Below are 12,673 nucleotides of genomic sequence, written 5' to 3' on the forward strand. Positions count from 1 at the left end.
CCGAAATCAATCATAAAGTTAAATGACAACAATTTAAACAGTCTCAATTCAAACTTGAATAAGCAAATCTCAATCCATTTGAAGATATAAGCTGTAGAGATCAGTTTTAACCAAATCAAGTGCAAAGTTCAACTCCAAAAGAACAGCAAGGTGGAGTCCATCGACCACAACTGGTAAATTAAAGTTGCAAAAGGAAAACACGTAAGATCATGTCTCCCTGGGTGGTCCCTTCTTAGCGGCCTCAGCAGCTGCTTTCTCTGCTTCTATGTCAGCAACAATGGCATCAATTTCAGCTTCTTCAAGTTGCTTCAGACCATGATCCTTTGTCATCACAGCAACTTCTATGTTTTTTCCTCCACTCTCGACAACCTACCAAATTAGATTTTAGACACACACAAGAACAAATGAGATGCTCTCTTCCCTAGTCTCAAGGTAAAAGTGATAGCCATGCAAAACATCTACACCTCTAATGCCTTAATGGCTCACTAGATATTTTATTTGGTTATTTGGACCCGCAAGCACTTTGAGCAGAAGAAGTGGCACGGTTTTACTTTGTGAAATTTCACATGCTAAGCCACTGTGTCGTTTCTAGTGCTGGCAATAAGCCAGTCGTGGCAGTTCTAACATGATCAAGCTTTAAGGTCTATGAAAAAAAATTGACAAACTTGTCACTTACCATGTGAGAGCCAAGTATACATTTGTTCCCTTTCAAAAGGAATGCACTATTACTGCATATATGAACAAATGCACTGAACAAGCATCTAAAAAAAATTGCTATGCATTTTCACTTGCATGTCCCATTCACCATTATATTACATTTCAAATCATCGTATAGCCTCAGATGGACAAAATTTATTGACTTCCCATTATTATCATTTAGAAACTTTCCCAACTTACATATAGTTTGATACACTGAACTAACTGATGGGTCCTAAACTAATTCGTTGAATTGAATTTGGGTTTGGGACATCAATAACATTCTGCGATCAGTCATAAAGAACAGAAAACTATGTGCAACAAACAAAGGAAGCCCAAACAACTTACCTCAAGCAAAGCCCGGATTGCAAGCTTTACAGTTTCTTGCCCAGAAGTTTCTTTGTAGTTCTTCTCCAGAAACTCCCTTATCGAATTGGAGTTTCTTCCAGTTGCATTTGCTTTCCATGCTGAAAAAGTCCCAGAAGGATCTGTCTGATATAGTGATGGTGAATCTGTGTACGGATCAAATCCGACAATCAAAGTTGAAAGACCAAATGGTCTCACACCACCACTTTGTGTGTACTTTTGCTGAAGACCAGCAATGTAACGCGTTATGTACTCAACAGTCACTGGATCCTCGACAGTAAGCCTGTGGCTTTGACATTCAATCCGTGCCTTGTTTATCAACACACGAGCATCTGCTTTGAGACCAGCGCAGGCTAGAGCAATGTGATTATCCAGGTTCACAATCTTCCTTACTGATCTGCACAGCAGCAGAAGAAAGAATATGGTTAGAAAGACAGTCCACAACACTCTCTCTTTCTTTTCCCTAACAACTACTCATAATGTTCAAAGGCAATTGATTTTTGTTTGACAAGAGTTCAAAGGCAATTGATTAAGATTTGAATTGCATCCGAAATGAACAACTGATATGTGGTTTGTGTTCCAGTCGAAGGGTAAGTCTGCAAGGAGCATCATAAATAAAATCGCACCAAATACTGAAGGGGCACATCCTTTGATGACCAAGGCATGGATCATAGATCTATACAACCTTATTGACACCAATGTACATATAGGCCGTGCATATCCTAGATACTGTTTTGAAAACTTGTACAGTAACTATCTTAATTCATATCTAAGTAGAGAATCCAATGTAGCAAATTAAATATTTGTATCAGAAATCTAAGGGGCTTGGTAATGCAGTCTCCTGAAATAGTCTACTACGTTTTTAATAATTTTTCGGATTCAATTAGAATTTCCAAGCATGACTGCCAATATTTTAAACAAATGGGCTGCCGAATACTTCAGAAATAAGTAACATACATAATCTTTTGTTCACTGATTTGACTGGAATTTCCACTGTAAAATTGACATTTTGTTCTTCTTAAACAGCAACGACCCAATTAACAACTTACCGATTAGTTTCAATTTCAATTCAATGCACCATTCAACCAATTGCAGCGATTGAAACCCAAAAAAAATTAGAAATCGATGCGATTCAAAAACCCTAACCCTAAAGCCCACTTCAATTTTCCTCGGTTAGATCAAAGCAAAGAAAGCACTTTGTGTGTGTGATCTCGGTACCTGGAGTCCTGGAGCTTGGCGGTGGACTTCTTCTCGACGCCGAGAACGATGGTGTCGGTGCCGCGGACGCCGACGGCGGCGTTACCCTTACGGACCGCCTCGAGCGCGTACTCGACTTGGAAGAGATGACCGTCGGGAGAGAACACGGTAATGGCTCTGTCGTACCTCGCCATCTTTCTACTGCTGCTTCTTTCTTCGTCTTCTTTCTTCTGATCTAGGCTTCTTCGTGCGAGCTGGTGTCTTTTGCTTTGGGGAGCTGTCTTTCCGACTGACGAACTGACGATTATACTCTGCAATTCTCGACTTAGGCCACAAGTCACTTGTTAACTTTCCTTCTCACCACGGGGCAAAGTGGGCATTTTACTTTATTATTAAAAAAAAATTGTTAAGAAAAAGTTTATTACAATTCGTAAGTACTTACCGAGATTTTATTCTCATTTTCTCAATTTTACTGAGCAATTAAGTCTTTTCAAATATTCTTCGCACCATTCAGGTTTAAGATGATTTTTAAAATTGGTCATTGGGTCTTAATTTTTTTTTCATTTTATAAGGTATTCAAATTATACTAATTTATGTTTTGGATCAGATTGATTGCTTGATTATTCATCAAGCTGATGATATAGTAAACGTGAGATCCTTATAAAAGTTACCGTGTAAACTCATCAACTCAATGAAGTATTTTATCTAATGAGACAAAATGTGTACAGTGATACAATTTCACAAAATCAAGGTTGTGCACTGTGAGAAATTTAGGAAAGTCATGGTCTAAGAGGTTTGTTCGGTTGCAACTGGTTCGGTTTTTTGTCAAAACCGAAAATTAACTCAAAATGATAGTTTGGTTCGGTTTGATATTTTTTAAATAGATAATAAACAGACTGCGGCGGCGTGCACTATTTAAATAGACATCTCTTCTATGCAAAATAAGTGAACAAATGTGGTATTTGCATTGACCAAGCAGCATCGTCAAGAGAACACAGATCTTTTCTTCTATGCAGAAGTGAACAAATGTGGTAATGGAATTGTTTCATCAACTACAAAATATTAATGGAGTCTAAGCAACTGTGGACAATATCGACCCAAACCTAGGTTCTGAACTTGTGCCTTAAAAAACGTCGTGCAAAAACACAGATTTTTTTTTTCTTAGAAAGCTTTACCTTGGCGCAAAACCTTAACAATTAAATACCCAACATAAATAAATAAACAAATAAAATTAGTATATTTTTAATTCGGTTCAGTTCGAGTTGTTTTCCGAATTACGAAAACCGAAACCGAACCAACCAATTTTAGTTCGGTTCGATTTTACACATTGGGTTCATGGTTCGGTTTTCGAATTGATCCTGTACCCTCTCAGGTAGCTTCGCCAGATTTGGGTGAACTTTGGCCTACTTACTCTGCAAAATGTAATTAACTTTGGCCTAATTAGCCTGCAAAATGCTCTTTTCTTTCTGTTGGGTAGGATTTAGCAAAAGAAGACCTTGCTCTTCTCATATTCTCAGAGCCAAACAAGCAAAACACAAGAAGCTATTGGGGCATATGTGACATTTTAGTCTGCATATTTAGGAGGACAAGTGGATTATACATCTCTAATTTACAGGTTATCTGTCTGCCTAAGCAAACTTTGCCAAAATTTGCTTACATTTTTGCCTGATATGTTGAAAAGTTAATTAGGCTGTTGTTCTAGTGAGTGAAAGAATGGTAGACACCATCAACTTGTAGTCAATTGGCTTTGTTAAATAAGCATCCATTCCCACCTCCAAGCACTTTGCTTCATCTGATGACATTGCATGAGCCGTTAGGGCAACGATCGGAATGTGTGAATCCGTCCCCTCCTCCGATTTCCTGATTGCTTTCGTTGCTTCATAACCGTCCATCTTCGGCATCTGGTTCACATAAACACAAACAAGTTCATCAACTTCATGAATCATGACACAACGTGATGTATGTTTAAGAAACAAATTGTTATATTTACAGCGCGCCGGATTTGTATAGGGTTTAGGAAGTAGTAGGGTTTAGTCCTTTGAAATGTTAACTCCGTTTTCTTTTTCTATATGTAATTCTTCCATCATGAATAATGTAATGCCGAAAAAACGAGATTTTAAGAGCTTAAGAAAATAGATATGAATTGTTTTTCGAGTTCTGATTCTTACCTGACAATCCATTAGAATCAAGTCGAATGGACGGAAACCCCAACTTTGATTATCCAAATTCGTATCTCCGTCTTTTGAGTGAAATTCGCTTCTACGATCTTCTGCAGTGATCATACAGTTCAGAGCATCTACTGCCTGCAGTCCATCGGCCACAGCAATCACAGTAGCCCCCATTTTTTCGAGCATTATAGTTGCAACTCTCTGCAGTACCGGTGTATCTTCTGCAAGAAGAATGCGCACGCCTTCAAGAGATTTTTGTTGATTCATCGCCCTACTTGTATACGAACTACCATTCTCTTTAGAACTGCTGGTGATCGAACTTTGTTCTTGAAATTTTGAGTTTTCGCATTGAGGTTCTGTTGCATGGGATGCTTGACTAGCACTGCTCATTACTTTATGTTCTGTGTCTTCCATGTCTTCTTTCCTCGAATTATTGTCTTTCGAGCGTACACGTGCGTGAGTTCAACTAAGCAGCTGTTAACCTCCTGGTACTGCGAAGAACTAGGTTTCATGATCCCGTCTCTTTGCTTTTCTTCGACATGAAGGGTGTTTTCAGAATTAGAGTTGTTCTTTTCAGATATATCAGAATCATCAGAGCTGAAGACAACATCGAAGTGAGTAGAATCAATCTCAAGGCATTCATGCAAGTCACCTTCTTTCGCGGTAGGTTCTCAAACCATTTGCATTTCTACTCTGCGATTCAAGATTTCTCTCTTTCATCACAGCTTCCAAAATATGAACCATTTTCGCCTTGTACAGCGGTTTATTAACCATCAAAATATACCCTTTTCTTCGGAGCTCCATCTTCACGGCATTGGATGTATCATGATTCAGTATCCATGCAAACTTTGCTTTGCCGGAGTACTTGTCAAGGAAGTTAAGCTGTTCCTTCCATATATCTGTGCTCAAGTCAAGCAGCCCTATATCAACAACCATGAGAAAAGCTGGGTTCCTCATGTCATATGTGTTTCGTATTTCACCTCTCAGAGATTCACTCAGCGAATACTGTGTTTCAAAGCTGTTTTTAAGAGATGAATTCCTGCTATGGAAGAGTTCTCGAAGAATTTGTGTCAGTTCATTCCACTCAGATGTTGCCAAAGTGAACACTCCATTTTTCCGTAACCACTGGGACATAATCAGTCTCCCCATGCTGCCGTGTAGTGCAAGGAGCACCTGCATTCACATTCAATCATTATTAGTACATAAGTACAAGAAATCCATATAAACGTCTCAGTTTCTGGTTTCGGATAACCTGAAAATCGAAAAGAAAGTTAACTTACCACTACATTTTGCTTTGCAAAATCTACTTGACAATGTTGCTCCGTGCCATCTGCAGGCGTATTGAGAACCAAGTAAAATTGCATTAAAGTACCCTGCCCGTCCTTCTTCACAACCTTGATTTCTCCACCCATCTTGTTAACCTACCATCGCCGGTATACAATTATTTGACGAGTAAAGAGGAAACATGAAGAAGATGCAGAATAGCATAACATTGTTGCATGTCCGAGTGAAAACTGATTACAACTGGAAAATTTTCAAGCTTGCAGTTGATAATTTGATTGTTCAAAGTTCATAACTTACACAAAACTCGGATAATCTTTGTGTTTAGGTGTTCGTGGAATGTGATTATGAAATGTAATTTACTTTGACATTCATGACTACTCTACATACTTAGAAATTGTTAACTCACCAATGTTCGAACAATGCACAGTCCAAGTCCAGTTCCACCATGTCTGAAAAACAAGATAACAGAGATAAGCATGCCGGGAAAAACCACAGGACAGTGGAAGTTGCTTGATTTACTTACGTTCGAGTTGTTGAGGGATCAGCTTGCTCAAAGCTTTCAAAAACAGATTCCCATTTACTCGGATCAATTCCTGGAAAATATAGTAAACAGATAAATGACGCAAGTTTTTATGGGAAAAAACGTTTTCCGAGTGAGTTTTTGTGTGTGCTTGAAATAAGGTTCTCCGTTGCATACCGCAACCAGTGTCATCAACTTCGAACCAAAGAACCATTTTGTTATTGTCTTTCTTGGGAGCATTTTTAACATGGTTGCCTTGCTTCAGCTTTGCCTTATGAGACGGTGGCAAATTTTTCGGATCAAGAAGGACTCTTCTGGTGGCACCGGAAGTGTTCAAGTTCTCACATGATCCTCTAAGTATAACGTGACCCGCTGCAAACATTTGTCGCAATTCTTCATACAAAATACAACAAAAGTTGTATAAAACAGAGCTAAGCAAAATCGGTATAGTATGGAAGTTTTACTTACATGTAGTGAACTTGATAGAGTTGCTGATTAGATTAGCAAATATTTGAACAACTCTTGCAGAGTCCCCTCGAACTAATTTCGGCATATCATCTGAAAAATAAAAGATCGATCAAATAAAATTTTCACGAAAAAAATAGAATGACTGGTAATCAAATACTAAGCATTTCTGTTTAAGTAATACCAGAGAGATCTAAAACAGTCTCCACATTGTACTTATTGCACTGCACGGAGAACATGTCGAACAGCCCCTCGAGTTCTCTTCCCAGATCAAACTCGGCTTCTTCCAACACCAGTTTTCCAGATTCAACCTGCAACATATTCCAGCATCAATTTTTTCTTTCATATTAGCCAGTCATTAGTTTCTTTTATGGTTAAACGGTGCGATGTCTTTATGTCTCACCTTGCTGAGATCCAATATGTTGTTGAGAAGCCGAAGTAGAGCGGTCGAGCATTTTCTGATCTGAGTAACTGTGGAGTATTGTTCATTTGTAAGGCAATCATCACTGATCAGAATGTCCAGCAGCCCAATCACTGCCGCCATTGGCGTCCTCAGTTCATGACTGCAATACAACAAAGTGACATACAGTTGAATTTGCCCACAAGGCAATATTTTAAACTACTCTAACTATAGAGAGGGGGATCAAACTCGGGCGCATGGGGGCAGGGTTACTGCCTAGGCCAAGATAGCGTGGGCTTGTAACTAAACATGGAATTAATGTGATTGGTGTGTAATGAAATCTCGATTCTACCTCATATTGGCTAGAAATTGGCTTTTGTAGTTGCTAGATGCCTCGGCCCTTCTTCTTGCATCAAGGTGACTTATCAGCTCTGCCCTCAGTTTCATTTCCTTTGAAACTCCATTTGTGAGTATGAAAATACAAACACATCCAATCACCAGAATGCATAAGGATGCAGATATCAGTATAACCAACGTTTTCAACGCTCTTTCGTCTACCTTTCCCATTATATATTTTCTCGGAATGATGATAACTCCTACCTGCACAAAGCGTAACGATATAGTTTATTTCTTAAATGTTCTAGAGAACTGTATTCTTCATAATCCCACATTGGAAACTTGACAAATTAAAATACAGTATATAAGTGAGTAGTTACGCTACTAATATCACTGACGCCTTTTGTGATAAAACCCCTAACAAATTGTCCATCCAGGTGGTTAAATACAAGATGAAAACAGTTGGTGTTTGGAAAAAGCTTACCAGAGGAAGTTTCTTTAACTTCAGAAAAAACGAGTCGATGTAATACTGCTGGTTTCCAAGCCTGGCATTCTCAACATGAATCTCATGACTAGGGGGAAAATTGTCACCATAGGCTTGCTGTAACCACTCCGCTCCTGCGTGTATGATGTGATCCTCAGAATCAACAGCCATCATGAGCTTAGGGCCTCTCGTCGAGTTCCTCAAAAGAGGAGCATTTGTTGACGTAGCAAGCAAGTAACCTTCCTGAGAAGTTAAATAAATATGTCCACTGTGAAACTCTACAAGCTCTTTCATCAGCTGCCCTACACTGTACAGAGCTGTAGTAACACCCACAACTGCCACTATGCTTTTATTTGAAGGGTCAGAAACTGCCAGCGCAGCTGAAAGCAGTGGTGAATCCGAGTACTTGCTCACTGCCACGTGCCACGTTGCCACACCATCCGGCACTTGTGACAGCCCTGCAATGTTGATGAGGTCATCCGGCTGAATTTGGGTTGCTTTCCCTGTCTTCTCCCCTGTGACTGGATCAAGTGGCTCGCGGTACCATTTTGCAGAAATGTTGCCGTGTATGGACTGATCACTCCACTCCTGATGTGTTGACAGCATATTAGCATCGTACACACCACTTGCGCTGATCGAATAGTTTGCGATATCAGAGTAGATGTAGTATGTGTTTTTGCTCCTGTGGTCTCTGTGGAATGCCTGGACAAAACCATTTCTGTAATTTATAGTGATTGCATTCAGAGCCTTCCGACTCACAAACATTGCCCACGTCACAGCCCTCATCGATTCATATAGCTGCTAAGAGTAGGAAAAATGTATCAAATCAAGAACATTGCTGAACAGTCTTGAATCAAATTTACAAGAACACGAAAAATGGCGTAACAATTAATCAACCTCAACTTGTTCTGCTTGACTAGTCGGGTTGCTGTTCCGTTTGATCACATACTCCGAGAGCTTAACCTGTGCTGCTGTTATCTCAGCTGTGGAATTCAAGATGTTCCACATCCTTAAAATTGGACGTTGCAGAAGTTCGTAGCGAAGCCCGTACGCTAAGTTGCTTAGAGATTTTGCAGTGTAGATCCTTGTGAAATGCCATGTCAGTATGGTAAGTAGCCCTATCAAAATGGCTAGCATAACCTGCATTAAAACTCATCAATATTGTAAGGCTGTAAATCCGTATGCTAAGTTGCTCCTCCGCCTTGCAAATCACAGTTTTACGCATTAAAAGTGCAAACAAAATAATTTATGTACCTATGTCAAACTGTAATTTGCAGGTAATAAACAAAGTTTCTCAACGAAACGAAGAAGTGAATGGCGCTGTCCTTCTAACTAACATCAAGCTTTACATATTGATCATGTTTTCAAAATCATGTGACTGATTTGTACTAACCATGATGGCGAGGCGGGCGACAAAGACACTGTAGTAGGAGGAGAGGCAGTGAGCATTTCCATATTGGAACTGGTCTCTTTCAACATCCCTATGAAAGATTCTTCTGCCCTGAGGAGTTGTAGTACTGTTCTTTCTCCAAGGTGTGGCAAAACCTGAAATTTTATTGAACACTTTTCCTAGAGGAGTTGCCATTGCTGAACATTCATGAGCACTCTCACAAGAAACTTAACAAAATCATGCAGACTTAGAGAGAGAGAGAAAGCGAGCTGTTCGAGTGGGTGGGATTATAAAATGTACTGGTTTCTTGAGTCACAGCACATTCTGCTTAACGCAATTGCGTAGTGAGTGGTTTTTATTCATGGACGGAGCCAATAGAGGTTCGCTGGGGCAGATGCCCCACTCAAGTAATTCGTTTGTTAAGTTGTAGACTAGAGTTATGTAATATACATACGTTATCTTCGAAGAAAATATATGTATCTAATATCCAACATACCTTCATTATCACATCCCGGCCCAGGCCCCCACCACATCTCGGGCTCGACTCAACCGTAGCACGATATTGTCCGCTTTGGGCCCCAACCACGCTCTCACGGTTTTGTTTCTGAGAACTCACACGAGAACTTTCCAGTGGGTCACCCATCATGGGATAGCTCTCGCGCGAACTCGCTTAATTTTGGAATTCCTACAGAACCCGAAGCCAATGAGCTTTATATATATATTCTCATCTTTACCTAGCACGAGGCCTTTTGGCTCTTACTCTGTCATTCAAACTGAAAAACTCCTCTCCCGCCTATCATGTATTAACATTTTTCTCACCACTTTTCCACTTTCCACTACTATACTGGAATTTTTGTAACATGAAATTATGATACATCATCATTTGAAAGTATCCTATTATCATATTGAGTATAAACCACACTATAATAAAGTTTTTTTAGTTAATTTTCGGGATGCTCCCATTAAAAAAAAATTGTAACTCCGTCCCTGTTTTTATTCCTTCGTCATCCAGAGCATCAATGCCACATCTCTCTAAAATCTGCTTTTTTCAATACTGCTTTTACCCAAATTCTGACTGCTGGCTCTGGTGGTGCTTTTTGGATCTAGGGCAACCCATCCAGTTGTTTAGGGCAGAAGCAGACATTGAAGTGGACATTTTATGGTGCTTCCATAACACAGCTATTTGAGAATTACATTATGAGGGTTAGCCAGGGTCCACAAGGCTCATGCTACTAAAGGAACCTTATCAACTGGACATGGTACTCTTTTTGTTTTGTTACAAGCGATAGCGAATGGAGAATCGAGCACAAAACTTCGACTCCAGGATTGATTTTAATTCGTCTTTTTTTCTTTATATTTTCTTTAATTCAACATTTGAGATTTGTATGATTTGAACTCATAATTAAAGTAGATCATAATTTATTAATGATTTTTTAGCCAAAATGGTCTCTGAGATTTACATAACTCCTTACTTTGGTCTTTGAGATTTAAAATCGATAGAATTAGTACCTAAGTTTGTCCACAATCAATCATTTTGGTCATTCCATGAAAATTCTCCATAAAATAAGGATAAAATGATAAAAATACCCTCATTTTATGTCAAATCATTTTGGCCTATTGTTTATTATATTGTGGGTAATTTTGTCATTTTGATCTTTATTTAACATAATTTTTCTCCAAAAAGACCAAAATGATTGATGGTGGACAATATCAGAGATCATTTCTATTGATTTCAAATCTCAGATACCAAAATGAGGATTTAGGCAAATCTTAGGGACCATTTTGGCTAAAAAGCCTTTATTAATACGATAATTGTCTACGAATGAAATTCACCAAATGGAAAGACAATCTAAGCGAGTTTAACACAAAATGAAAGATTTGTTTTTGTTTTGATACTGTCAATATTGGAGAAAGAGAATCGAACATACGATTTTGGATGCAAGTTTGATCATAACCTGTTCTGTTTTCTTTAATACAACGTCTGAGATTCGTAAAATTTGAACTCAAAACCTCTTCCAACAAAGTAAAAAAAAAAGACGATACACGAAATCATAGTCAAGGATTCGATTTTTATACTATGGATGTCTCCACCAATGAAATTCACCAAATTTAAAGATAATATAAGTGAGTGAAGTTTAGGCTTCACTCACCTAGAGTTTATTCCATTGGCTGAATGTTAGAAACTGAGGACACTTTCACTGGGAACTGGATCCTCTCCTGAGATCAAGATGGGGATCCTCCTGAGCAGCTCATCTGAACCGTTGAATTTTGATCCAACGGTTCCAAACAGGATGCTCCTCCAAAAGTTATAATAATTGCAGTCGTTAGATCAAATTTGAACTGTCCGGATGGGCTGCTCATGAGGATCCCCATCCTTAGCTCATGAGAGGATCCAGTTCCCTGTCACTGAACAAGTAAAAGTGGTCCCAGAAATTTCTTCCAGAATTCTGATTGAGAGTCTCCCAACGTTCTTTCAGTTTGTCAACTATCATCATGTTTCTTATTTTGTTGGTACAAATGATTTGGAATAAACTTTGTAATCTGCAGGGGTCAAAGTCCTTAATTAAAGTTACTTAAGGAGAAATAGTGTCCTATAAACACCATCATTTAACCCTATTTTGGAAGTCTCAGTTCTAAATTTCTCTATCTTTCGGTTAGTTTTAAGTCCGTTAAAAAAGTAAATTTAATATAAATGATATTTACGATTGTCATAACTACTTACTTTGATTCTTAAAATATGAAATCGATAGAAGTGATCATTGAGTTTGTTCACCATCAATTATTTTGGTCATTCCGTAAAAAATCTTCGTTAAATAAGTACCAAAATGAAAAAAATATACCTTTAAATTTTATCAAATCATTTTGGCCCATTGTTTATTAAATTGAGGGTATTTTTGTCATTTTGATATTATTTAAGGAAAATTTTCACATAAGAACCAAAATAATTGACGGTGGACAAACTTGGGGATCACTTCGATCGATTTTAAATCTAAAGGACCATAGTGAGGAGTTATGACAATCTTAAGGACCATTTTAGCTAAAAAGCCAATATAAATTTAAACATTTAACCCTGCATCCGAAGTATCGATTCGCCTAATCTAACCTCCAATTATCTTTTGATGCTAAGGAAAACCCCACATCAAATGATAATCAGATGGTAATTAGGCGCTAATCACCATTTAAATTATTAAGTGACTTAAAGTTGTTGTAAGTTGCAACCCAACTTGTCGGGGGATAAAAACAACAATATCTCAGTAGTAACAAGCTTTATGGGGGGAGTAGGGGTAGCTGCCTGTAACATTTCTTTTACGACAAGATTAAGGTGTTGAGGGCGGCTTTAAAAAATTAATAGGAAGTATGGAACTAA

General features: G+C 38.5%; 2 protein-coding genes across 2 annotated transcripts; both read right to left on the reverse strand.

Moving 5' to 3' along the window:
- Positions 1-59: 59 nt before the first annotated feature.
- LOC103953467 (proteasome subunit alpha type-7) lies at positions 60-2,579 on the reverse strand. The gene is made up of 3 exons (XM_009365202.3): positions 2,281-2,579; positions 1,045-1,459; positions 60-369 (listed from the first exon to the last, which is right to left on the reverse strand). Exons 1-3 carry the CDS (start codon positions 2,451-2,453, stop codon positions 208-210), a joined length of 750 nt encoding a protein of 249 aa, XP_009363477.1. The 5' UTR covers positions 2,454-2,579; the 3' UTR covers positions 60-207.
- Positions 2,580-3,679: 1,100 nt separating this feature from the next.
- On the reverse strand, positions 3,680-9,703 carry LOC103953469 (histidine kinase 1-like). Its single transcript, XM_009365204.3, is given in 15 exon segments — positions 3,680-4,160; positions 4,428-4,870; positions 4,873-5,092; positions 5,094-5,600; positions 5,708-5,848; positions 6,118-6,160; positions 6,235-6,304; positions 6,409-6,603; positions 6,700-6,789; positions 6,881-7,007; positions 7,100-7,259; positions 7,449-7,696; positions 7,917-8,714; positions 8,814-9,056; positions 9,310-9,703. Coding segments are annotated over 15 exon segments (3,693 nt in total). The 5' UTR covers positions 9,502-9,703; the 3' UTR covers positions 3,680-3,944.
- Between the last annotated feature and the right edge of the window lie 2,970 nt (positions 9,704-12,673).

This window comes from the organism of the source record quoted next, unplaced genomic scaffold (genome assembly GCF_019419815.1).
Source record: "Pyrus x bretschneideri cultivar Hongxiangsu unplaced genomic scaffold, Pyrus_bretschneideri_v1 Contig1, whole genome shotgun sequence".
NCBI lineage: Eukaryota > Viridiplantae > Streptophyta > Magnoliopsida > Rosales > Rosaceae > Pyrus > Pyrus x bretschneideri.

Bases quoted from the DNA above. Each gene is read 5' to 3' on its own strand.
- LOC103953467 (XM_009365202.3), bottom strand. From the start codon at position 2,453: ATGGCGAGGTACGACAGAGCCATTACCGTGTTCTCTCCCGACGGTCAT. The intron at 1,460-2,280 runs GTACCGAGATCA...GCTGCTGTGCAG, and splicing joins GCCAAGCTCCAGGACTCCAG to ATCAGTAAGGAAGATTGTGA. The intron at 370-1,044 runs GTAAGTTGTTTG...CTAATTTGGTAG, and splicing joins CAATCCGGGCTTTGCTTGAG to GTTGTCGAGAGTGGAGGAAA.